Raw genomic sequence first — 27,266 nt, 5'->3', positions numbered from 1 at the left:
CTGAATTGATATTTGTTTATTTTTAGCGTTTACTTTATTACAATTTAGGAAGAAAAGTAAATAGTCGGCACAAGTTCGAAAATAAACTTTGCGAATTAAAACGTTTATAAAAAATTTAAATAAATGGCGACCTCTTCTTCTTCAAATCTTTCACACGACACATATAATACCGTACTGTATATAAATATATAATTTACCGTATACGTGAGAGCGTTAATTTAAATCCTTTCAGGTTTTTACAACAACACTGTTTCGACTTCCTAAACGAAGTCGATGGTAGTTTTGCGCATCGTACTTTGTTAAAACAGATAATTTCACGAATTCCATTGGCTAAGGTGTACGAGTTGCTACATCGACGTAGGCTACTCGTCTGTGGTTTGAAACTCACGACTTTCAGATTCCAAAGCAATCGCTGTCAACGTGAACCCAACACCATCTTTATATAACATACCGTACAGTGTACACAGTATCATGCGCTGACATAAAGCTACAGGTTTTACGCCTTCAGGCGATATGATAATTAATTTGATTGTGGTGCACAATTAATTCCGCAGTACATACACCAACAGCCTCATTAACTGGAGTTTATAAATGATGTCGAAACGAAACGAATGAAACGATTTGATTAACACCCACCAACATTTATCAATTAACATCAACCGCATTTGTCGATTGCACAACAAGATTCGCATCGAACATGTAATTTCAAAACCATCTCCTTATTCGTCCGTCCAGCATTCCGTGTGTCCATGTGTCCGTCCTTCCGTCCTTTTGTGTGTCTGTCTTTTGTCCGTCCTTCCCCCGTCTCTGTCCGTCCTTCCCCCGTCTCTGTCCGTACTTCCCCCGTCTCTGTCCGTCCCCCCCCCCCGTCTCTGTCCGTCCTTCCCTCGTCCTTCCGTCCGCCCATCCGTCCTTCCGTCCGCGTCCGTCCTTCCATCCGTCCGTCCTTCCATCCATCCTTCTGTCCACCGTGCATCCTTCTGTCTGTGTGTCCCTCTGGCCGTCCTTCCGTCCATTGATCCTTCCGTCCTTTCGTGTGTCCGTCCTTCCGTCGCTTCATGTGTCCGTCCTTCCGGCCTTTCGTGTGTCCGTCCTTCCGTCCATGCGTCCTTCCGTATGTCCATTTGTCCGTCCTTCTATCTGTGCGTCCTGCCGTCTTTCCATGTGTCCGTCCTGTGCATCCTTCCGTCCATGCGTCCTTCCGTCCATTCGCCCATCCTTCCATGCATCCGTCCTTCTGTGCGTCCGTCCTTCCGCCCATTTGTCCGTCCTTACGTCCGTCCTGTGATATTTCTAGACCTCCCTTCCGCCCATCCGTCCTTCTGTCCTTCCATCCGTCAGTCTGTCCTGTGGTTTACCTTACTTCACACCCTTACCCTTTAACATATTCAACTGAACCTTGGTACGTGCCTTTATTATAAGTTACAGAACAAGTTTGAGATTTGGGATGTTTCCCCAATTTTCCATGGAGTTATGCCCTTTTTGAACGAAGAAAATATGCCATTGTGTACGTAGCTCAATTTTCAGCTGCCCTGACTCCACCCACTGTTTTACACCCATTGGTTAGACAGGTGGCCTGACTCCACCCACTGTTTTACACCCGTTGGTTAGACAGGTGGCCTGACTCCACCCACTGTTTTACACCCATTGGTTAGACAGCTGCCCTGACTCCACCCACTGTTTTACACCCATTGGTTAGACAGGTGGCTTGACTCCACCCCAATGAAGCAGCATAAATCAGCAAGCCTCAGGCCTGGGTGTTAATCCATGGCCCAATACATTTGGATTGATCCCAGGTATATAACAACGATATATTATTTATGCACATACGCCGTACCTATGTTTTTGCTTAATGTTTTTACGTGGACCACAATAAAGAATATCAATATGTATGTTTTCTTTTTAATATTTTCGGCATCGAACGCGGCCTTATACACCGCCCAAATAATGGTCCGCGTTTACTGATATTGATCTGAAACTTGCAAATGGATATGTATTGCAAAGCAATTTTCCTTATTGTTTAATATTGTCCAAGTCTAAAATACACACACACACACACACACACACACACACACACACACACACACACACACACACACACACACACACACACAGACACACACAGACACACACACACATAAATCAGCTGATCGTCAAATCTGCATTCCCTGCAACCAGTGATTACAGGTTTAAAAAATGATTTTGTGACGTATTGACTCAACGATGTAAATAGGAAAGCATTAATTTAATTATTTCCTTCTTATTCTGTAAAAGCGGCCTCGACGGTATAGTGTACGAGTGCACAAAGCAGGTTCTTATTTTGACAATCGTTAGTCGTGCAATAAATATTTACGGAATATTAAATGAAAAAAAAATGTTTCTTTCTTGAATATTTTAAAGCATTTTGTTTTTCATTCCACATGGTGGGTTTCCTCCCTCCCTCAGTGGACACTGGACATTGGACAACCAAGTGCTGGCTTCCGGTGGTCGTTTTAACTTTTATGAGCCAATGATTAATGGTGCGGCGCATGTCGAGTCACAGCAGGATTTTATTTTTATGAAACGCCATTTGAAGTTGTCAAAAAGGTCAGAGTACCTGCTAATATGTCAAGCTACAGCAGGGCGGCGCAGGTCAGTTATAGTTAATCGATGAGCATGTCCTTTACTGTACGTACTGTACTTTACCACATCGGTTAGAAACGCGGCCACAGGAGATCTCCGATGGTCTTTAGCTTCTGTTTTGGATTCGGCTCCCGCGGCCTGATGCCTCGCAGGTGTGACGTTGCATCAGTGGACGTTAAGCCGGCTGTCTCATCTTCTAGTTTTCGCTTGTGGTCCGTTAAAGAAATAAAAAGCCAAATTCATGTCCTAAGCAATAGTTGTGCTGTTGATTCGATCCACTCCCAGTCTGTAGAGGGTTGTGGTGCAGCTATGGCTGAAGTCTGTTCCCAGCACCTACAAGTGGAAACAGCCCATTTATCATACCCGTGCTCCCAATATTCTTCAAATTCATGTTGAGGTTCCCTGACGTCTCCTAATGTCCTTGCGATTAGTAAAATGTGCATTGATGGCTCCCAACGTCCTTGTCTGACATGAGATGCAAGGACAAGCCCGTCCATGAGCATCAGATCTTGGATTTCGAAGCACACGGACCTGCATTTTGAGCTTCCCCATTGTGCTGTCTGTGTGCCATCAGCAATGGGCGACATTTGCCCGCTTCTGGTACCTCCTCGACGCCAAATTGCAGCCGCCGGGGAAGGTGGCCGAGGTCTGTTGCCAGCACCTGCAAGGGAAGCACAAGCCCATTTATCATGCGACCAGTGAGTATTCGTCGAGACTACCTCTCTCCTGTCTTGATGTTCCTTTTGGCCGCCATTTTGCGATTACAAGCCAACATTTCGTCTTGTGCTCTTCCTTTTTTTGAGGCGGAGGTACATGCTCATCGGCTCTGTCCGTCCGTCTCGCTATCTCCTGCTAAACGTTTGGGCAGAAATTCAGCAAACCTGGTAGTTATGATCACCACATTTCAAGAAGGTGCAAGATCGGTATCATTTCTGGCTCTGCCCCCCCCCCCCCCCCCCCCCGGGGCAGGGTCAAAAGGTGAAATACAAAAAAAAAATTCAATTAGGGGCACATTTTGAAATGGAGCGAAGTTGATGGCACGCCATTGCAAATCCCCACGTTTCCCACCTAAATCAAAGTTGAAAGATGGCAAAACGTTCCACCAGGAATGATCGAATATCAAAGGTAAAGAAAAAAACAAAAAAAAACAACAGTTTTTGACCCCTGTGACCTTAAGTCCCCACCCCTGGGGCATGAACTGGGGGTGAAATCCCAAAAAATCGTTACCTATTTCATGTGTCACCCAACGTTGATTGCATATACAACATTTCATTATATTTCATTTTTGGTATTTGACCTTTTTGACCCCACTCCAGGAGGGACTTGGGGACACAGGGGCTAAAATGGGGAAATTTTCTTTTTAAACTCAAAATTTGATGTTGCGTTGTTACTGGTGGACGTGTTTGCCATCTTTAAACTTTGCTTTCGGTGGGAAACGTCGGGATATGCGATGGCGTGTCATCCATCGACTTCACTCTAGTTCATTTTATGAAGGTAGCGAGCGGAGCGAAGAGTGAAGACTTTATATCCGAAACCCTTTTAACAATGGATGTTACACCATTTTTATTTTTTTTACTTACCATGCTTTCACTGTGGTATGCTTTTGCAGGTGATTGTGGTGACCATGTGGTGGTCATTAACACAAGGCATATCGCGTTTTCTGGGAACAAATGGGAACAGAAGGTCTATAGCAGTCACACAGGGTAGGTTGCACCTAGATTGATCTGGTAACCAGTTGCCCGAGTTATCTTCATTGCCTTATCGTCCAAACCTTTCGGTAGAGTGCAACGACAGACGGATGTATGTCCATTGTCTTCGCAGGTATCCTGGGGGATTTAAGCAGGTTACCGCTTCTGATCTCCACCTGAAGGACCCTCTTGCGGTACGTTTTTAAAACGAGCAAATGGATAACCTTTTCCGCCAGCACGATCTCTTTGTGATGGAAGTTGTTCACAATCCCACAACGTGTTCCTTTTATTGTTGAGACTTGGGTCACTTGGATTGTTCCTTGACAATGAAGATATTGGTGTCTAATTGCTTGATGCTAATTTGTTGCACAATAACCCACAATTGGCTGAGCGACATAAATGAGAGACAAGTTAGAAAGAAGTATTGGTGAGCTGTTCAACAAATTGAAGATTAAGGGAACGCGTCTAGCTGGGCTCCGAATCCCGACCCAACGATAAGTTAGGATGATACAATGATACATGTGTTTGCCGTCCATCAGTTAAACGAGGCATCCTGTCCGCCGACATCAGTTGGTGGACGTTAAAGAACCCACGGTGTCTCTCGCGAAGAGTTGGGGAGTTATCACACCATGAATAAATTACAAATTCCTGCTCCGACCTACAGAGGGCATTGCATTAGCGGCACAGCCGTGTTCTCAAACAATGATGCTACCCCACAGCCGTGTGATGCATGGAAAAGAAGATTACTATTTATTTGCCCAACTTGATCGTGCCGGCATGGACAGAATGAATAAAAGCGGCACATGTTAATAATTCCGAGCGAGCAGTCATTGGACCATGCAACCGATTAACTATAATATACAAGAGTGGCTCAATTTTACTTGGGCCTTTATTTTCAAAGGGCCAGAGCAATGTCTGTAGATTAATAATTTTTGAGAGAACTTGCGTTCACAGCATCGCTAACTAATATCCATAAGCCACACGCGTGTCCTGCGTCGATGCACGTACTGTGATCCAAGATGGTGGCAACTGGGATAAATTTGGCAGAACGGTGAATGGCTATGAAATTTCCGATCAATTAAAACATGGAGCCTGTCGAAACTTAAAGATGTTTGGCTGGACAACGTGGTGACAATTTCCTGTTTGTGCAACCCATTTTAATTAGGACGTGAACGTGTTCAGAATGAACAGGCCCCAATAATGAGCCGCTACTGTTTTATGAGAACAACTTTGGGTCTCTTTTCCTCAGCCAAATACCATAACTGCCATATCGATTGAAATGTTGGAGGGTGAAAGGACACTTCTTATGATGGGAGGGAAATCTTGAGAATTGGCAAATACGGTTTGTCCGAACAAGTCCTGACATACACATGTGATCTTGGAGTGTTTGCAATCCTTTTAAACCTGTTGATTGTGCTCTCCCCCAAAAAGAGTGAAATTGTAAGTGTTCGCTGTCGTCATAACCTCCGTTTATTACGCAGCACCTGGCTGCAGGTTGGCACCAGTTGCGGGGTCACTGTAGCGGCGCTAAAGCAGTGCCCTCTGCAGGTTAGAGCAGGAATTTGTTCATGGTGCCACCGATAGCTCAACTACTCGGTAAAGAACATCATTGCCATTGGGTCTTTAACTTCCACCAACTAATGCCGGGAGACTAGAATCCCAGTTTAACGTTCATCCGAGGGATGACGAACACATTGATGATTAGCCCTGCCTGCGAAACACCTGAATGACAGTTTGTAGCTGGGTCGAGATTCGAACCCAGGTAAGACAGCACAGAGGTGAGTGTACGTACATTTAGACTATCCTGCCAGTCCCACGTGTTCACTAAATGTCATGCATTTTTTATTCCAAACTTGTGGATTCCCTGGCTTGTCAAAAGGTGTACGAGCCCATTGCGAAGATACCTCAAACTAGAACAGCGCTCAGTAGAGCGCATACCTCCGCCAGGCTGAGCAGTTTACGTTTTGTATCCCACTGTAGAATCCCTGGTGTTGGGCTAGCGGCTAGGGTGCCGGCTTAGGATCCAAGGATCCTGGGTTCGAATCCCGGTCGATCGCTGAATTAACGCCAGGGGGGTTGACTCAGCCTGTCATCCTTCCGAGGTCGGCTAATTGAGTACCAGTTCACTGGTAATTCCCTGTTTGTCGTTAAAGGCGGCAAAAAGGGTTGGCGTCAGGAAGGGCATCCGGCCGTAAAACATTGCTTCAAATAGGGGACCGAAAAACAACAACAACCACGGTTCCCGAAAAAGGCCAACCCCCGCTTTGCGGGGAAAAATGGCCTCTAAAGGTGTTTTTTTTTTTTTTTTTGATAGGCCGGATCTGGATTCAGACCTGAACCAAAATCGAATCGGCTTGTTCTTGTCACCTGATCAACTCATCCACCTAGTTTTGTCATAACTCGTCCACAAGTCTTTGAGATATCGTGCTATACGGTACATCGGTTTTAGCCCTATCACTCAATGGTGAAGAATCACTTAAAAATGATCGGATCCGGACATTCACCAAAATGTTATAATTTTGTTCTCGTCACATACCCAACCTCTCCACCATATGTCGTCTAAATCCGTCCAAAGCCCGGGTCTGCTGGCATTTGACTCAAGATGAGGTAGTAAGCACAATGGCGAGCGTGCTACCAAGGTGAGCCGAGGTACCTGCCATCAAATCCAATCGTAGTCCTTTTGAAGACTAGTCAAAATTTGTATGAAGGTTTTGTTATAGACCTGTTGCTATGTGTATTGCGTTGTCTTGACTCGGCTGATGAGCCAATCAGCATCGAGGTATATCCTTTTAATGGACAGCAAGTGTAAGCACCTGCTTTGTGAAACTGTCGAGTCTCAGTATTAAACTTGATAGGTTGGAATTCTGATGGAATAGTGTTCAACCGATGGCCTCGGCTTCCGTAAGACATGTGCATGTACGTGTGTGTGCTGCGGTGTGACAGATTGTACGCTTCGCTGTGTACCGAATGTTGCCGAAGAACTTGCACCGCAGGACCATGATGACACGTCTGCACCTCTTCGCGGATGAGGTGGATTTGAACGCGTGTGCTGGTCTGCACTAGTACCTTAAAAAAGCGTTGTGGAATTCCAAATGTTAATTGTGCGATTATGAATCAATTGTGATTATTCAAAACAAAGTTTTGTGCATCCATTTTGCTGCTTCGTGAGGGATGATGCTACGACACCATCTACATTTGATGGTAACAAGACGCAGGTGCGGGACAAGTCACGAGAGTCATTGACGATGCAGTAAGAGCATTTGCTCTGAGTCTGAGAGGTCGGTGGTTCGATTCTGACCAGAGAGTTGTACCATGAAGACTGTTTAAAATCGTACCTCCTGCTTCCTCGCTTGATGTTCAGCTTTTAGAGACTAGTACATGGATATACCCTGAGTTGGCATCCCATTAGGGAGATTTCATCCTTCAAATGCACCGTTTACTGTGGCAAGAATGATACTTAGATGGTCCTACTGTTGCACCCTGTGTGTTCCAGGACGTTACTTCCTCCGAGGTGTGTGTGTGTGTGTGTGTGTGTGTGTGTGTGTGTGTGTGTGTGTGTGCGTGTGTACGGACAAGGAGGACACACAGCCAATATACATCAGAGGATAGGCCATTAATATAGTGACTGATGTTCAGATATCTCGTGGCAATAATTGAATCAAATGGTGTTACCGCAAAGGGCATGGAAGACAGGATTGTCTGTGCCTCGAGAATGTTTGGAGCCCCATGCAGACCTGTATTCAGGGACAATGATCTTTCCCTGAAGACAAAAAGACTTGTCTACTGTGCTGTAGTACTTTTTGCTGCTGATTTATGGGTTTTTTATACATAGTTGATGCTCGTGAAAGAGCTAGAATTAGTACCGGTACACTGGATGGATCAGGACACAACAGAACAAAAGGAACAGTCGAGAGATTGGGAAACACCAACAGCAGAGTTGAAGGCCAAGATAGAGGCAGACTTGGACAAACAATGGGTGTGGAGGGGAATAGGGGGCAGGAAAGGATACATAGCATGGATACGATGGCACAGAAGGAAAATCTCAGGAGGGAAAACTGGAAATTTGGAAGGAGGAGGGATTGGTGTGGGGTTGGGAGGGGGGTGAACGGTTAGAAAATATGGTTTTTGCATTGGTTATGGTCTGAGATGGTGGTGAACAGCTGTCTAGAAGACCTGGAGGGAAGAATGAGATTGAAAAGGATGTGGAAGTTGGTTCCACAGGCAGGAAAAAGAAGAACGAATGAGTGGAGGTGAGCAGTGATCATCTACTGTATTTAGGTCGTTGAATCAGATGGGGGTTGACGGTGGACTGTGTGTGCCCTGCAGAAAACTGGGGGGGGGGGATAAAACACGGAAAGAGCAGAGGGTGCAAGACCAGAAAGGAGGCGGTAGAAGAACGAGAGACCAGCTGACCTGTCTGCGATGGCGTAGTGACAGACCCATAGGCTGAGCTTAATTGCAGGAGATTCCAATAATCTTAAAGACCTTGGTTTTCATGGCATCAAGCTGAGACATGGACCAAGAAGAAATATCTCCAGGAAGATTGAGGCCTTCCACAACAGTTGCCTCTGAGACATATTAGGTATATCCATGTCTTTAAAACAGCTGTTCACCACCATCTCTTGTCTTCCCCCATCCAAAACCTTGATCTTTTCTACCCCCTGTTAAAACACCCCAAATCTGCCTCTTTCAATCCCCAACTTCTTTCCTGAAATTCCTAGTAATGTTCATTTTTCACGTTTTCATGTTTAATGTGCTAGATACAGAATAGAGGCTCGTGCCTCTATTCTGTATACAAAAAAAATAAAATAAATAAATATATATATATATATACCGCACCCCCTGGTTTTGGTTTGCACTGGCGGGAACGATGGTCTGTGTGGCAGACAGGCTGTTGGTTCCTTGCGGGTTATGCGGTATTTACCGTGTGAGACATAATTCATGGCTGGTGCTCACCATTAAAGCTAGGAGGTGCCTTGATCAACTTAATAGACGATTTTGGTCCTCATTGGTTAGATTTTTTGCAGTATGCCGTCCGGACGAGGGTTAATAAGCTCGAAATCTGGATTGGTGGCTCTGCTTGATGTTTAGCCAATGGGGACCAATGAATAAATCTCTGTCTGTTGACAGAGTGGCCGGGCTGAGGCCTCCGGGTCGGAGGTGACGCTTTGGTCTAGGACTTCGGTCCACAGGAGATCGGGACAGCGCTCGTCACGCTGTTATGTCGTTGATTATTATCCTCGCCGATCGCACCGCACCCCCTGGTTTTGGTTTGCACTGGTGGGAACGATGGTCTGTGTGGCAGACAGGCTGTTGGTTCCTTGCGGGTTATGCGGTATTTACCGTGTGAGACATAATTCGTGGCTAGTGCTCACCATTAAAGCTAGGAGGTGCCTTGATCAACATATATATATATATATGTATATATATATATATATCAGTAATATTCAACAACGGACAAGAAAGTTAGTCGTGCACTAGCAGAGAGACAGTTTGGGATGGAGGAGTTATTCGAAGATATTATTGCAGCCAAAAGCTTTAGCTGGCTGTCATCTTGCCCAGATGGAAGAGAACTGCATCCCAATGAAACTCCGGCAGTGCCGACTGACACATGGAACCAAGCTGAGATGGAGAGACAATGCGAGACAAGATATGAAGAAGTGTAATATTGATGGAGACAGCCAGATCCATGTTACTCAGGAGACATTATTGGAGAACGAAATGCAAAGAGGGGTTAGATGTCTGTGCCAAGAAGAGAGTGGAGATGGACAGAGCGAACGACGCTATAATTGCCCTTTCCAGACAAGAACTGGCAACTCGTGTTCTTGCCAATTGCAAATGCGATACATGTCAGAGATCCTTCGAAAGAAGACAAGATATTGCAAGACAAATGTCTGATAACTAGCTCATTCTACCACTTGTGGTGGAAAGGCATCATCTGTAGGATTGTGTGTGTGTGTGCGTGCGTGCGTGCGTGTGCGCGCATGTGCATGCACTTCAATGAGCCTTAAAGACTATAGGAAATAATAAGTCTAAAGGCCCAAGGTATTTACTTTTCTTCCAGGATGTGCCTGAAGAGGTGTGTAAAAACCTGGGAGAAGAGCTTCGACAGCCTCGCAACATACCACGACGCTTGGATCAATACACTGCTGAGGAACGAGCTGCTTTCCCCCAAATCTGGACCCCGTGAGCTTGGGAACCTACACACGCTCTCAACTTAACTGCAATTTTGTAGCTTTTCACAGAAAACGATGCATCAATATCAACCTGTGCCCTCTTCTACACTTTTATGAATTATCTTTCCAACGTATCCACCTGCATTAATTGTCTTCCACAAACATCACCGCTGAGTGAACATAAGCACCACTTGAATGAATGACCCGTCGCTCACTTTCTATTTCTCATTCGCAGGCCTGAGGATTTCCACTGGCAATGACATTTCAATGTCCAAGGATCCCTATCTCACGGTAGGCAGCACCACATAACTGGCTCTTCAATAGAGTGCAGCATTTTAGTGTATTTACCACTAATTATCTGAGGTATTATTTGAAACTTGCATGTACCATGGATTTAAATCATGCCTCATATTGGGTGTACATGCTTACGGCATTTTGGACATCATCCAAAATCCCATTGCGTTTAGATGGAATGATCAACCTCCCTAAGGCAGCGAAACTCTTCCTGTCTGCAAAATAACTGGTGAATGAAAGATATTTTGATAAAAGGACAATGACGAGGTCAGATTAAAAGAAGAAGAAGAACTTTCAACAATGGTCTCTGGATGCTCTCGTTTTATTGACAAGATGATGTTTTTCCATCCTTCGCACAGAATCGTATGCTGTTACCAAGACGACCGGTTGACGGCATTGAGGGTGTACTCCAAAACGCATATCAAAACCTGACAGTTTTCCCACTCCTTTTACTTGCAATCCCCTTCATCAGTCCTTTGTGGAACGGGGGCGCGAGCTACTGCGCAGACCCCAAGGTAGATGGGCACCGGTAGTCCTCTCAGAAGTCGAGCATTCAAAATGGGTTTCGACACCGAGCGCTCAAAGCCACAATTTCCAATCGTGAATTATAACCGGAAGACTATCACAAAACCGAGCAGCCACAACCGCAATCGCAAAATTGCTAAAACCCACAATGTAATGCTCAAAATGGCGCTCACGCACATCCCCGTCTTGCTTCATTCCCTTTCTCTTTCCACTGCATTATAATTTATAACTATATATAATTTCTCCACAATTCTTGACAAAAACGCCTTTTATTTACTATCATTATTATTTAAAAAAACTTCTTTACAACATTCCAGCACCGACTTCAGCCAACATCACACGGGTTTCTCTCCAAATGTTTTGATTGATCGATTTTTGGATAATGCTTGAACCGCCGCCCCGGATGGAACATGCACCAGCTGTTCCTCGCACCCGACCGGGTGGGAGCTCCGATGGATCGAGATTGGTCGAATGCCAAACAGCATTACAGCTCCAACTCTTTGGTGTTTGCTGCCAAAGTACAAAATATCTAGGCCAAAAACGTATTTAAAAAATGGACACGGTCACTGCAGTACTTGAAGACGTGAAAAAGCCATTCATTAGCTTTAGGGGGGAGGGAGGAGGTAGGCCGAAGCCATTTGCTGTCGTTTTGTCAAGAATGTTTGATGTTGCATGAGATTTCTGGTTGCTTTCTGCTTGTCATTTTTAGCCGTACTGCAGTAGTGTGGGCCAGAGCAGCCATTTATATAATTTCGTTGGACACATCTGTGTGGTGTGCGGATCCGAAGTATTTGTGGAAGTTCACGCAATGTTGGGATTTAACTGTGCAGTTAGGATTATGACTAAATTTCAGTTTAATCCCCTCCTCCTCATTCCTTAAGTGCCTTGACACATTCCTTACATTAAGTGCCTTGACAAGTGACTGCTCTTCCTGATTCTATACCCACTTTTTACGTGCCCCTCCCCTTGTTCCCCGCTCCCCCCAATCCTTACTTCCTTTAAGGCTAGCCACTTATCCTCAAAACTCCTGGAGACGAGATGTCTGACTCCTCCACTTCATGGTACGTTTCTCCTGCCGTCTGAGACACGTACGACTGGCTCCCATCTGTGGAAACGAGCAGGAAGACAGACGAGGCAGTACCATTACTCTCATAGATTATTACCATAGATTGCTGCCCTAAAGGGGCAGTTTGCAGTGTGGAGTAGCTTAAGTTTATTTCTATGGCATCATCAGCAGGCCCACACAGCTTTTGCAAAAGACGAATACACCTCAAGTAGATCTGACAAATGCTGAGCAGGATGGCTTAATGAAGTCTCAGTATGATAACCACTCATCTATGGTCAGAGGTCTTGTTTTCTACTTTATCAACTACTCGTGTCGCCTCTTGTCACGTGTGCAAGGGTGGAATAAATTCTGAAGTTTTGAGTCGTGCAAACAACCGTGTCAGCAACTTTACTTTCGTTGTTTACGTGCCATGGAGATGTCACAAATTTTGACGAACACTACTGAGACTTTGTGTCGCTGCATGCAAGGAAAGTGACATCAAATGAGCATCGTTTAGTTTACAACCAGACTCGGCGGTTCGCTCTCGAGTCTGGGAGGTCGGCTGTCCGAAGCCCGGCCCAGTCGTACCGACGACTTTAAAAACGGTACGTGCTGCTTCCTCACTTGACGCTCAACATTCAAAAATATAGAGCATGGGCAAACGACCATAGGTTGGCAAACAATGCACAGGCTTGATGAGCCAAATGGCCTTCTCCTGCGTTGAAGTTCCTTGTGAGGAATTCAGGAAACTTGTATTATTATTAAAAAAATATGGAGGTTGCTCTTCAATAGATTTCTACTTCCTGTCTCAGACATTTCTTAGTGTGACGAGACATTGCTGGCTTTATTAATTGCGTTCTAGTCAAAGTGCTTGTGCAGGTCATGTGACACGACTGCTTCACCTCTCACTGTCTTTTGGCTACCGTTATCTGCTTTGTATTCTGTCTGTGCCACCATGCGCACCCCCACCCTGGCGATGTAAACAGTCTGAATGGCACTTACAGTTTGGGGGCTGTGGCTGTGCATATGGGTTGTAACTGTCATATCCTGGTACGGGTACGGCCGGGGCCTGCGGCTCACCCTCCGGCGAGTAACCTCCTGTAGGAACACGGGACGGGCGGGTTGTGGGGGCGTTGAGGACACGACGGGCATCGTAAATTACTCCAAACATCAAAATACCTGCTGCAAGGAGAACGGATGGGAAAAGATGGGATTTCAGAGATTTTCGTCGAATTATATCGGAGAAAGTATTTCTGAGAAAACAAAAGCAAAAAGAGGAATTGTGAAGGGAGTGGAGTATGGAGGAGGGTGGAGAATGTGGGGAGGTGGGAGTGAATAAGTGGGGTATAGGAAATGAAGAATGGGATCAGTTGGCACCCTAAGGAGGGAAGCAAGTAGAGATTGGAGAATGAGCAGGGAGGGAATGGAATGCAGATAAACAGAACAAGTAAGAGTGTATGTTATGTGGAACCGTTCACCAGGAAGAGTAATAAGGAAAAACAGATGATCAGTTTAATAAGGTAATTGAATTGGTGCTTGAGAGCTGAACAAACAGCATGCAGATGGTGGGACGAGTAGGTCGGTAGTTTTGTTTGTACTCGTCGCAAGGTGGTGTTGCATATTTAAATCTATCTGCGTTAAATTGATCAAGCTATCTTGAATTTTCCGGTCTTTGCAGGGATGGGGAGGGTAGCCTTGAGGTACGAGTATATGGAAAGCTTTTATAGATACAATTTGGGATTGCAATGATACAATTTGGGAAGCTTTTATAGATACAATTTGGGATTGCAATGATACAATTTGGGAAGCTTTTATAGATACAATTTGGGATTGCAATGATACAATTTGGGATTGCAATGATACAATTTGGGATTACAATGATACAATTTGGGAAGCTTTTATAGATACAATTTGGGATTGCAATGATACAATTTGGGATTGCAATGATACAATTTGGGAAGCTTTTATAGATACAATTTGGGATTGCAATGATACAATTTGGGATTGCAACGATACAATTTGGGATTACAATGATACAATTTGGGAAGCTTTTATAGATACAATTTGGGATTGCAATGATACAATTTGGGATTGCAATGATACAATTTGGGATTGCAATGATACAATTTGGGAAGCTTTTATAGATACAATTTGGGATTGCAATGATACAATTTGGGAAGCTTTTATAGATACAATTTGGGATTGCAATGATACAATTTGGGAAGCTTTTATAGATACAATTTGGGATTGCAATGATACAATTTGGGAAGCTTTTATAGATACAATTTGGGATTGCAATGATACAATTTGGGATTGCAATGATACAATTTGGGATTACAATGATACAATTTGGGAAGCTTTTATAGATACAATTTGGGATTGCAATGATACAATTTGGGATTGCAATGATACAATTTGGGATTGCAATGATACAATTTGGGAAGCTTTTATAGATACAATTTGGGATTGCAATGATACAATTTGGGAAGCTTTTATAGATACAATTTGGGATTGCAATGATACAATTTGGGATTGCAATGATACAATTTGGGAAGCTTTTATAGATACAATTTGGGATTGCAATGATACAATTTGGGATTGCAACGATACAATTTGGGATTACAATGATACAATTTGGGAAGCTTTTATAGATACAATTTGGGATTGCAATGATACAATTTGGGATTGCAATGATACAATTTGGGATTGCAATGATACAATTTGGGATTGCAATGATACAATTTGGGAAGCTTTTATAGATACAATTTGGGATTGCAATGATACAATTTGGGAAGCTTTTATAGATACAATTTGGGATTGCAATGATACAATTTGGGATTGCAATGATACAATTTGGGATTACAATGATACAATTTGGGAAGCTTTTATAGATACAATTTGGGATTGCAATGATACAATTTGGGATTGCAACGATACAATTTGGGAAGCTTTTATAGATACAATTTGGGATTGCAATGATACAATTTGGGATTACAATGATACAATTTGGGAAGCTTTTATAGATACAATTTGGGATTGCAATGATACAATTTGGGATTGCAACGATACAATTTGGGAAGCTTTTATAGATACAATTTGGGATTGCAATGATACAATTTGGGAAGGTTTTATCGATACAATTTGGGATTGCAATGATACAATTTGGGAAGCTTTTATAGATACAATTTGGGATTGCAATGATACAATTTGGGATTGCAATGATACAATTTGGGATTGCAATGATACAATTTGGGAAGCTTTTATAGATACAATTTGGGATTGCAATGATACAATTTGGGAAGCTTTTATAGATACAATTTGGGATTGCAATGATACAATTTGGGATTGCAATGATATAATTTGGGATTACAATGATACAATTTGGGAAGCTTTTATAGATACAATTTGGGATTGCAATGATACAATTTGGGATTGCAATGATACAATTTGGGAAGCTTTTATAGATACAATTTGGGATTGCAATGATACAATTTGGGATTGCAACGATACAATTTGGGAAGCTTTTATAGATACAATTTGGGATTGCAATGATGCAATTTGGGAAGGTTTTATCGATACAATTTGGGATTGCAATGATACAATTTGGGATTGCAATGATACAATTTGGGATTACAATGATACAATTTGGGAAGCTTTTATAGATACAATTTGGGATTACAATGATACAATTTGGGAAGCTTTTATAGATACAATTTGGGATTGCAATGATACAATTTGGGAAGCTTTTATAGATACAATTTGGGATTGCAATGATACAATTTGGGAGAGCTCCCCCCCCCCCCCCCTTCCCATGCCTCCTCCCCCCAAGCCCTCTCCCTTCCACAGATCTCCCGATGTCCCTGCTCTCCATCTTGTTCTCCCGCTCCCTTTATCATATGTTTTATGTCTCGGTTTGTCTTTTTGTGATCAATGTTAGCTCTTACACGAGCCTAGATCTTGTATACAATAAAATAAAATAAAAATACAACATGGCATCGTCCAAGGCTTTCACGAACTGGCTTCCTTTGAGCTTGTCTAGCCTGGGTTTGAATCTCGGCCCAGCAATAAACTGTCACCCTGTTGTTTATCATGCAGGCATTGCATCAACGCACGCGGCATCCATCAGAAGGACGGCTTAAGGACCCATCTGCCAGCTCTGGGCGTTGGTGGACGTCAAATATCTCACGGTATCTTTCCCCAAGAGTAGGCAAGTTATCTTTCCTGAAGAGTCGGGAGAGTTATCGCCGGCACCCTCAACAAATTACAGATTCCTGCTTAAATCACGTTCAGTCAAACATTAGGCCTGACCAGTCAGTTCGTGGAAGATTCGGGCCCACCAGCAATTCCCTGGCTGACCCCACAAGAAAGTGGGAATAATTGGGGCAGCAGTAGCAATATCAGTAAAGTTTGCGCTTGATGCTCTCTCTTTGAGCAAGCAAAAGTAAGGAGATGCCTGCCATGATTCTAATTCTGATGTACCATACTCTGTTATAGAGCGTTCGCGCTGCCAAAGCAGTTTCTGGGCAAGGCCGATACTGGGTGGTTTGCCATTGCCTTCCCAGCACTAGCCATGGCAGGGATTGGTAAGTTGTTCATGGTGCCAGTGATAGCTCGCTTACTCTTTGCGAAGGACACCGTGGAGACTTCAACGTCCACCAACTAATACTGGGAGACGGGACGCCCGTTTAACGTCCATCCGAGGAACGGCACACACATCGATAACTCACACTGCTTGTGAAATGCCAGGATGATAATAATTTATTGCTGGGTCGGGATTCAAACCCAGATGAGAAAGCTTTGAGGTGAGTTTGCCCTCCCCGAGCCCAACTTGCCAGTCCCCTTACAGGATAGTTATGCAGAAGGACTTTTCTTGCAGTCTGACACTCCGACCTGTCCCATGCTCAAAACTTTCTCGTGCCCTACGGCCTGCATTTATTTGCCATGTGAGGCAGACTTTAACACTCCTCTAAGTCTGAAACACGAGAATATTGGGCTTGCAATATCCATATTCCCTGAAACATTTTGCTTCCCATGTGGATAAAAGGAAGGTTTCGAGAAGACGCAAACCATTGATCCCTAAGAGAGCGAATTGCCTTAAGCCAGGCACACATGCTATCACTCATGAGATGTATAACATGAACTGTGCATACATTCCGTGATAACTGTGTGTCTGTGTGATAACTGTGTGTCTGTGTGATAACTGTGTGTCTGTGTGATAACTGTGTGTCTGTGTGATAACTGTGTCTGTGTGATAACTGTGTGTCTGTGTGATAACTGTGCGTCTGTGTGATAACTGTGCGTCTGTGTGATAACTGTGCGTCTGTGTGATAACTGTGCGTCTGTGTGATAACTGTGCGTCTGTGTGATAACTGTGCGTCTGTGTGATAACTGTGCGTCTGTGTGATAACTGTGCGGCTGTGTGATAACTGTGTGTCTGTGTGATAACTGTGTGTCTGTGTGATAACTGTGTGTCTGTGTGATAACTGTGTGTCTGTGTGATAACTGTGTGTCTGTGCGATAACTGTGTGTCTGTGTGGTAACTGTGTCTGTGTTTGGCGATTGGGATTGGGATAATCATGACGTCATGAGTCATGTGTTACAGGTGCCATCTTGGAAAAACCAAAAAACGTTGCACTTCTATATCTCCCAAACCGCTTAATGGAAAAAATTGAAATATGGCTCAATGTCAAGCACTCCCCTTGGGGAATAAGATATGTTAATGATGATGTCATCGGTGCCTCCATTATGACATCATAATTCGACAAGTGCAATGCTTGATCTGATCAGTATGAAAAAAAAATTTCCTCTGCAACTGTTCGCCAGATGAACATGAAATTTTCAGATTATGAGCGGCTATTCCTGTAGAATTGTTCTAATGATAATTATGACGTCATTGGTCACATGGTACAGGCGCCATCTTGGAAAAATCGAAAAAAGTTGCACCTCTATATCTCCAAAACCACTCCATGGGAAAAATTGAAATATGGCTCAATGTCAAGCACTCCCCTTGGGGAATAAGATATGTTAATGATGATGTCATCAGTACCATAATAATGACGTCATAATTCGGCAAGTACAACGCTTGATTCGATCAGTATGATTTTTCTCTGCAATTATTGGACCGATTCACACGAAATTTTCACTATCGGATCGCCTCCTCCTGTAGAATATTTTAATGATAATTATGACGTCACAGTTCAGCGGTAAAGGCGGCATCTTGAAAAAACTGAAAAACTTTGCCCCCTATATCTCCCACCCCGCTCCATGGAAAAAATTGAAACATGGCTCATTGTCAAGTACTCCCCATGGGGAATCAGATATGTTAATGATGCCTTCATTATGACGTCATAATTCGACAAGTACAATGCTTGATTGATAAGTAATGAAATTTTTTTCTTAGCAACTGTTGGTCCGATGGACACTAAATCTTCACCATAGCAGCGCCTCCTCCCGTATAATTTTTTAAATTATAATTATGAAAAAAAAACAGAAGAGTTGGTTTGCGCCAAGTCCTCAAGACTGCGCAGGGCAAGTATTCTATGAATACCACCTAGTTTTGAAAGCAAACGATACTTGACAAACCGCTCTTCCTGGAAATGTCGACTCTGTTTCACGACAGGCCAACACCCTCGGTTCTGCAGCTTTTGTCGCTCGATTTCAGTGCTCAACGTGAAAAGTGAAGATGAAACACACAATGACATATTTGCGTCACTTTCTTCATCTTTTGCGTGACGGAGTGCCTATAACTGTGGCCCTGAATGGGTTTCTCTCATCTCCTCTTCCTGTTCAGGCTGGAGTTCCCCAAGGCAGTGTTCTGGGCCCTGTGCTTTTTCTGGTCTTCATCAATGATCTCTCTGACTCTCTTGAAAATCCTCTCTATCTCTTTGCTGATGACTCTACTCTCTGTCGCTCCATTCTTCATCCCTCAGATCGGCAGTCTGCAGCCTCCTCACTCTCTGCAGACCTGGACAAATCACAGACTGGGCAAACAGGACGAACATGTCTTTCAATCCTGACAAATCTCACACTCTTACGATGTCTCTCCGAAAAGACCAACTGGACAACCCTCCCATCCACTTTCTGAATAATCCTCTCCAAGAAGTTCTGTCACTCAAACTTTTGGGTCTCACTATCTGCCATGATCTTTCCTGGGAAAACAACATTTCAAATCTGGCTTCCAAAGCCAGTCGCCAACTGGGCATCCTCCGTCGTGCGAAGTCCTTCCTTGGCACACCTGAGCTCCTCACCACATACAAGGCTTTCATCCGCAGCTCAATGGAATACTGCTCTCCCCTCTGGGCTGGTGCTCCTGCCTCACACCTAGCTCGTATTCATGCTGTTGAAACCAAAGCATTCAGAATCATTGGAATCTCCCGCGATGAAGCTAACTCCAAGGGCCTCTCACTCACTCACCGCAGGCAGGTTGGTGGTCTTTCCGTCTTCCACCGACTTCTCTATGGCCTTGCCCCCCTAGCTCTCTCTGGGCTCTGTCCCGCAAATATTCCTACAGGTCGCACAAGATCTGCCTGCAACCCTCTTATGGTTAAACTGCCAAAATCAAGACTCTCTGCTCACCTTCACTCCTTCATTCCTCTTTTCTCCTGCCTCTGGAACAAACTCCCTCACTCTCTTCAATCCCACTCCACCCTCCAGGTCTTTAAAACAGCTGTTCACCACCATCTCTTATCTTCCCCCATACAAAACATTGATCTTTTCTACCCCCGCTAATTTCACCCCAATTCCACTTTTTTGAAATACCAACTTCTGTCCTGGAATCTTTGGTGTCCTTGTGTTTTATACTTCTCCCTCCCCTCCCCCCCCCCCCTTCCCACGCCTCCTCCCCCCCAAGCCCTCTCCCTTCCACACATCTCCCTGCTCTCAAATGTTGTGTTTGTGTGCTTCCCCTTCTCTCCCCATCATGTCTTCCGCTCCCTCTTTTTATATATTTTGTTTGTCTGGTTGATTTGTTTGTGAAGTAAATGTTAGCTCTTTCACGAGCCTCGATTCAGTATACAAAAAAAAACAAAAAACTGTGCCCAAGGGGACACTTTGTATGACAAAACCGCCGTGTCCGACCCTCTCCCATCGACATCGATCATTCTTCCCTTGTACTTGCCAAATGCCCCAAATACTTGGATTCGATGAAGAAAGAAGTTTACCTCCACCATAATTACTGCAGTGTGAAGGGTCGCAGTAGCCATTGGCCCCAGGGGAGCCCCGACGCCCTGGAGTACCAGCTGAACCTTCAACTCCACGGGGACCGGGCAACCCAACCTCTCCTGGGCTTCCTGGCCGCCCTGTACCCGTTGCACCTACAAAGAAAGTCGTTAAATAGCAATGTGAGATTTGTTCATAGTCCAGAGGTCAAGCCATTTTGTTGGTGTGCTTTTAATCCCCCAGGCCTTACTCTCAGAGTAAAACTGGTTCCTGGTTTGCTGGCATACCACAGTGATGGGCACTCCATGCCTGCAATAATATGTTGACTATGAACTATTTGACACTTTTCAGGTCAAAAATGGTAATCGTTAATTCCTAGCAGCCATTTCGACATGTCCTTTAATGAACGACAACGATCGGTTTAATGGTAAAAAGGACATCCCGTCTACCTCCAGGAGACACTCCTATTCACCTTGTGGACCCTGTATTCCAGGAGGCCCTACAGAGCCAACACCCTGTAGTCCCTTCACTCCCTTTTCCCCACCAACACCTGAATAAAGGGAATGCACAGGAAACAAATCATCATCTTAGCAAAGTTGAAAGGTGATTTCTGTGTCTTACATTTGAGACATTTGTTACCAAGCTTCAGTAGTTGTATTTGGAATCACTAGTACACCCACTCCCTACAGGAGTGGCAGGAAGGGTCGTGCTATTATCCTCTGTGGGGTATGTAGATTACAGTAGATCTAGGCTCGAGTGTGTTAGTCTGTGGGGGACGCGATAAGCATATAATGTCTCGAACGTCGGGTTTCTTCCCTTTCAGTTTAGTGTTAAAGAGCAGTCACGACTGTTTAAAAGGTAAACATACGTTGGGGTACTCCCAAGATAAGCTATTTATACACGTTAACACGCATTTGGCCAAGGAGGAAAACCCTCTTGGGGAGAGGGGATATCATTAGTATCAATTTTGCGTTGTAATAAAATTTATATTGTGCTATTATTATTATTATTATTATTGTTATTACTTTTGTAATTAGAACATCTGTAATTTGTAAAATTGTGTTGTGCTTGTGTGCTTCCCTCTCTCTCCCAATCTTTTCTCCCGCTCCATTTTTTGTATGTTTTGTGTGTCTGTTTGTTGTTGTTTTTTTGTGATTGATGTTAGCTCTGACACGAGCCTCGATGTTGTATACAAAAGAAAAAAAGAAAAAAAAAGTGGCTGAGGAAAAATGCCACAATAAGCTAACTATACACCTTGACACAGATTTCACCCAAAGCGGAAAACCCCCTTGCATAGGGGGGCAAATGAAGTCGCTACAACCTCCATCATGGGACCCTCAGTCCTCCTGCCAAATTTGGTTGACATTGGATAAATAACGGTCTGACAGACCGACATTGGTGTGACAGGCTGATAAACCTGATGTTAGCTTAACGGTTAAGGTAGCCGGCTTGAGAAGTTAGGGTCTTGAGTTTGAGCCCAGGTCAATCTGTTGAATTAACACCAGGTGGGTTGACTCAGCCTGTCATCCTTCCGAGGTCGGCAAAATGAGTACCAGCTGATTGGTAACAGAGGGAATTGCATCAGAGGTCCAGCTGCACCCCCAGAAAATGATGCAACCAGCAGCCAAAGGCTGCTCAAGAACCACGAGACAGACAGACACCAAATTGCATATTTTAGTTTGATAATAATGATGAAACAATATTAACCAAATTTCCACAGATCACATTATTTAGAAGAGATGAACAGAATATGTAACGGTCTATATTCTCCAACCATACGGAACATACTTACCCTTTTCGCCTTTTCGACCCGGAAGGCCTGGAGGTCCAGGGAATCCCGGTCTGCCACGACCCCCAGTTTCACCACGTGTTCCTCGAGACCCTTCACGACCTGGCTCTCCAGGTGGCCCCGCAGATGCTTGGCCAACCTTCAGGCGTGGAAGCTGAGCCAGTATGTTATTGAATCTGGAGACTTGAGCTGTGCAGTAGGAGAATCCGACGCACAAAGGTCTTCATGACAAACATCCTATGCATGTGCAGTACAGCCACTAAACACTAACAATATGAGTTCCCTTCCAAGGAACTTCGATGCAGGAGGAAGAGGGACACACCACCTACCGTTGATAAGCTGCTCGCAAACTTGCCGTGCAATGTCTCTCACAAACTGCTGCCCCTGCTTGTCGCCCTGGTAGGCGCAGGTACACACAGGTATTCACTGTCGTGCTTGGGATGACGACGAGGTGAATTTTTTGCCTCCATTCGCAAAACTACTTGTATTAACCCTTGAGACTGATCATTTGTACTTACCCTTTCGCCTTTATCTCCTTTTACTCCCAGCAACCCCTGTGGGAAAACATACATGCCGTGAGCGAGGGAGCGTGCAAACCACCACCACTCAGTAATTACAAGGTAGCAGCAGGTATTGAAGCAGTAGATTTGACTGGTACTCGAGTGCTTGCCTCCTGCGTCCACGAGGTACATTGGTGTTATGAGGTAGGATCTCTGAGAAATAATGATTTATAGTTATAAATATCGAATTGATTACCTTGTGTATTGGGCTGGCAGGGTAGTTCAGAGATGGCATACTCACCTTTGAACTGCCAGGCCTGGGTTTGAGTATTGACCTGACAATAACCTGTTATCCTGGTGCCTCTCGGGCAGGGTGTTTTTCTTAAAATTGGGATAACATGTCTTCTCTTGGGCAGAACAGGTGTCAATAAATATACAAGGTAAGAATGTCCATCCAGGGTGCAATTAACACCATTTACTTGTAACACACCTTCTATCAATAGCAACGAAATGAGGAGTTCCACAAGTTTCCTGATCTCCTCGTAGAGGAATCCGAAGGCTAAAAGGGAGCCCAGTACTACTTAGGGAAACTCCAGGAAGGACAATTGCTGAAGGCACACAACCACACAAGTTCTCCTCTGTAGAAGAGTACTTACGACAGAAGTTCTATGAAGTCCTTGACATTCCAGATCAAGAGCTGTTTAATCAATATTCAATCCCACTCCTCCCTCCAGGTCTTTAAAACAGCTGTTCACCACCATCTCTTATCTTCCCCCATCCAAAACCTTGATCTTTTCTACCCCCGTTAATTCACCCCAGATTCACTTTTTTGAAATTCCGACTTCTTTCCTGGAAGTCATAGCAGTTCAACGGGTGATCCCTCCCACAGATCTCGCGATGTCCCTGCTCTCAAATGTTGCACTTGTGTGCTTCCCCCTCTCTCCCCATCTTGTCTCTCGCTCTCTTTATTTCGTCTTATGTGTCCGTTTTTGTATTTTTTGTGTGATTAATGTTAGCTCTTACACGAGCCTCGATCTTGTATACAAAAAAAGAAGAAAAAAAAAAAAGAAGAAGCTTGACAGGAGATTTGAGCAAAAAGGCATGCGACTCATCCAGGTTTGAAAACCTTCTTCTCGAATGGGGATTATTCTAAAATACCCAAATCAATTGAAGACAAGTGCAAAAACGACGTTGATCTAGACTCTAGAACGTCTAAGCCTCCAGCTACAAATGATACATGATTTTGTAAGATCGGAGACCACTGTTGTCCGTGATACTGGCATGGAGACCATTAGCCAGGCCACGTCGATGGATTCAGTCCGTAAGAAGCTCTTTACAGAAGTCCACAAAATTCTCAAACTATTACACAGTGCCAGTCACCTCATCAACATCTCAACCCTCAACTCAACAACTCGGTCCTCATTACGAATCAGTTACAGAATCACTCGACATCATTCGGCGGTTTGGTGGTCGCAACATAAAGGACCCTTGTGATTCTCCCCCAAACTATCCTCCAATTTAGGAAAAGAGATGTAAAATTTTCCTGCCTGTGTAAAGAACTTCCACATTCTCTTTTTGTCCCCCGTCGCACCGCGGATCGAAAGGGGGACTATGGTTTTCCCCTCCGTCCGTGTGTCCGTACGTCCGTGCGTGCATGCGGGCGTGCGTGCGTGCGTACATGCGTGCGTAAGCGAAGGACCAAATTCTAATTTGGTGTGTGGGTGGAACCCACGTCAAAATCCAAATGGCCGCCGCCATGTATGTCTGACGCCATGTATGTCTGAACCTTGTGAGCGAAATATCTTGAAAAATAAACGAACTACTAACTTCTAATCTGGTGTGTGGGTGTACCTCGGCATATGGAAAAACGCTATTGAAAATTGGGCCGCCACGTCAAAATCCAAGATGGCCGCCGCCATGTATGTCTGAACATTGTGAGCGAAATATCTTGAAAAATAAGAGAAGTACCAACTTCTAATCTGGTATGTGGGTGTATCAAGGCATAAGGAAGAACGCTATTGACAATTGGGTCGCCACGTCAACATCCAAGATGGCCGCCACCATATATATGTCTGAACTTTGTGAGCGAAATATCTTGAAAAATAAACGAACTACTAACTTCTAATGTGGTGTGTGAGTGTATCTACGCATAAGGGAGAACGCTCTTGCAAATTGGGTCGCCACGTCAAAATCCAAGATGGCCGCCGCCATGTATGTCTGAACCTTGTGAGTGGAATATCTTGAAAAATAAGCGAAGTACCAACTTCTAATCTGGTGTGTGGGTGTATCTACGCATGAGGGAGAACGCCATTGAAAATTGGGTCGCCAAGTCAAAATCCAAGATGGCCGCCTTGCGTCTTCCACTTTGTCAACTCGCATCACTTCACCGACGGGGGACCTCGGCATAACGCTTGTCAATCTCATTCTTCCCTCCAGGTCTTCAAAACAGTTGTTCACCACCATCTTTTCTACCCTGTTAACCCTCCCCCCATCCCTTCTTCCACAAGCCTCCCACATTTTTTCAAATTCCCAGTCTTCCCTTCCTGAGAGTTTGCTTCTATATCCCTGTGGTGCATCCCCTGCATCCTCCCCGACCCGTCATTCTCACCCACATCCATTGTCCATATCCGTCTATTTTGGCCCTTGGCCCTGCAGTTGGTGCGTTCCCTCTCTTTCCACTGTTCCTTTTGTTCCGTTGCATCCTGATCCATTATGTGTTCTAGTTCTTCCACGAACCTTGAGGTTCTATACAAAAAAATAATGCTTGAGAATACTTAATAATTTATTTGGCCTTGAACGTGCAAGCGTTTTGATTCGGGCTTAGCCAATGTGGACTACTGTATGTTCTGCAATACTGGACTGGACCAATGTGGACTACTGTATGTTCTGCAATACTGGACTGGACCAATGTGGACTACTGTATATTCGGACTACTGTATGTTCGGACTACTGTATGTTCTGCAATACTGGACTGGACCAATGTGGACTACTGTATGTTCTGCAATACTGGACTGGACCAATGTGGACTACTGTGGACGACTGTATGTTTGGACTACTGTATGTTCTGCAATACTGCACTGGACCAATGTGGACTACTGTATGTTCGGACTACTGTATGTTCTGAAATACTGGACTGGACCAATGTGGACTACTGTATGTTCGGACTACTGTATGTTCTGCAATATTGGACTGGACCAATGTGGACTACTGTATGTTCGGACTACTGTATGTTCTGAAATACTGGACTGGACCAATGTGGACTACTGTATGTTCGGACTACTGTATGTTCTGCAATACTGGACTGGACCAATGTGGACTACTGTGGACTATTTTATGTTCAGACTACTGTATGTTCGGACTACTGTATGAAGTATGAGAACAAAACATACTGACTTACTGAATCACCTATTGAACCTCGGGGCCCTGGCTTTCCACCTGGTCCATCCGCACCAGCCGGACCTTGAGGACCCTGAGAGGCATTGGAAGGAGAAGCAAGGATTGAGAAGTGAGGTTATCCAATTACAATTGTGAAGATGCTGAATGTTGTGCTCGTCTTCCTGCTGAGGGCAAATTGGTTGCGGAATGAATGATGAAGCAGCCAGTATCACATGACCATCGGCAAGAAGAGAAAAATAAATAAATCAGAATGAGAAGTGTCAATTCATCTTTTGTTTCCCCCTTTAACGGTCAATTTTTGTAACTCACCACTGAACCTGGTGGGCCAACACCACCTTGGCTGCCACCTTTGCCAGGCTTACCCTGTTTGAGGAAAGTGAAAGGATTGGTGGAGAAAAAGAAGACATCAAAATAAGAAGACACATTGATACACAGGAAGAGACTCGTTTATCAGACATTTAAAAATGAGGGAACTTACTCTCGGTCCTTCTGTTCCTTGTCTGCCTGTGGCACCTTGTGGTCCTACAGGACCCTGTGGAGATAATGCAGGAGATGTAATAGCAGTAGACAAAGTGAGGGTTTTAATGAAAGATTGAGTTTGTCCCATTGGGTTAGTAGGTCACAGAGACGTACGTACCATCATGCCAGGGGGACCCATGTTTCCCTTTTCTCCCTTTTCACCATTAGCGCCCTGCATGGAGAAAAATACCAAGTGAATCCCATGTAAACCTCAGGACATTTCACTCCCAATCAAGGCTTATTCCAAAGGATAATATCATTCCGGCAATTATCATGACTATAAGAAAATATTAACTTACTGGATTCATTATTTCAAGATTTTTTGACTTGGCGTGGTGAGGCCTGTGGCATGGACTTGAATGCTTCGATAAATCTCAGGTTTGATACGAATGGAGATGCAAGTTGAGAGGAGGGGCGTGAAAGACGGAAATGTTGGGATTGTGGAGGAATGGGATGAGCTAATAAATTATTCAATACAAGTTTTAAAAAGACCACACAAGCTGACCGTTTCGTGGCTTCCGCTTTTAAAGCATTACCCCATTGCAAAAACAGTAC

General features: G+C 44.2%; 2 protein-coding genes across 2 annotated transcripts in view; one reads left to right on the top strand and one right to left on the bottom strand.

The window, feature by feature from the left end:
* The first annotated feature begins 2,413 nt into the window (after positions 1-2,413).
* MRPL13 (mitochondrial ribosomal protein L13) lies at positions 2,414-12,744 on the top strand. The gene is made up of 8 exons (XM_068134791.2): positions 2,414-2,631; positions 3,197-3,320; positions 4,232-4,325; positions 4,444-4,504; positions 7,254-7,340; positions 10,375-10,496; positions 10,722-10,777; positions 12,309-12,744. Exons 1-7 carry the CDS (start codon positions 2,605-2,607, stop codon positions 10,744-10,746), a joined length of 540 nt encoding a protein of 179 aa, XP_067990892.1. The 5' UTR covers positions 2,414-2,604; the 3' UTR covers positions 10,747-10,777; positions 12,309-12,744.
* The window catches only part of LOC137439093 (collagen alpha-1(XIV) chain), a 173,449-nt gene continuing 157,269 nt past the window's right edge, over positions 11,087-27,266 (bottom strand). Inside the window, exons 42-52 of the mRNA XM_068134790.2 lie at positions 26,830-26,883; positions 26,671-26,724; positions 26,502-26,555; positions 26,194-26,265; positions 22,815-22,850; positions 22,626-22,692; positions 22,300-22,485; positions 20,980-21,057; positions 20,510-20,662; positions 13,353-13,448; positions 11,087-12,410 (exon numbers count right to left, since the gene is read on the bottom strand). Coding sequence (XP_067990891.2) covers positions 12,310-12,410; positions 13,353-13,448; positions 20,510-20,662; positions 20,980-21,057; positions 22,300-22,485; positions 22,626-22,692; positions 22,815-22,850; positions 26,194-26,265; positions 26,502-26,555; positions 26,671-26,724; positions 26,830-26,883 — 951 coding nt within the window. The 3' untranslated portion in view covers positions 11,087-12,309. The remainder of the gene's footprint in view (positions 12,411-13,352; positions 13,449-20,509; positions 20,663-20,979; positions 21,058-22,299; positions 22,486-22,625; positions 22,693-22,814; positions 22,851-26,193; positions 26,266-26,501; positions 26,556-26,670; positions 26,725-26,829; positions 26,884-27,266) is intronic.

Source organism: Myxine glutinosa, chromosome 13 (genome assembly GCF_964187855.1).
Source record: "Myxine glutinosa chromosome 13, kmMyxGlut1.1, whole genome shotgun sequence".
Classification (NCBI taxonomy): Eukaryota; Metazoa; Chordata; class Myxini; order Myxiniformes; family Myxinidae; genus Myxine; species Myxine glutinosa.
Note: the sequence above shows the minus strand (reverse complement) of the source record. Positions and strands in the feature narration are given on the sequence as shown.

Bases quoted from the DNA above. Each gene is read 5' to 3' on its own strand.
- MRPL13 (XM_068134791.2), top strand. From the start codon at position 2,605: ATGTCAAGCTACAGCAGGGCGGCGCAG. The intron at 2,632-3,196 runs GTCAGTTATAGT...GTGTGCCATCAG, and splicing joins GCTACAGCAGGGCGGCGCAG to CAATGGGCGACATTTGCCCG. The intron at 3,321-4,231 runs GTGAGTATTCGT...ATGCTTTTGCAG, and splicing joins GCCCATTTATCATGCGACCA to GTGATTGTGGTGACCATGTG.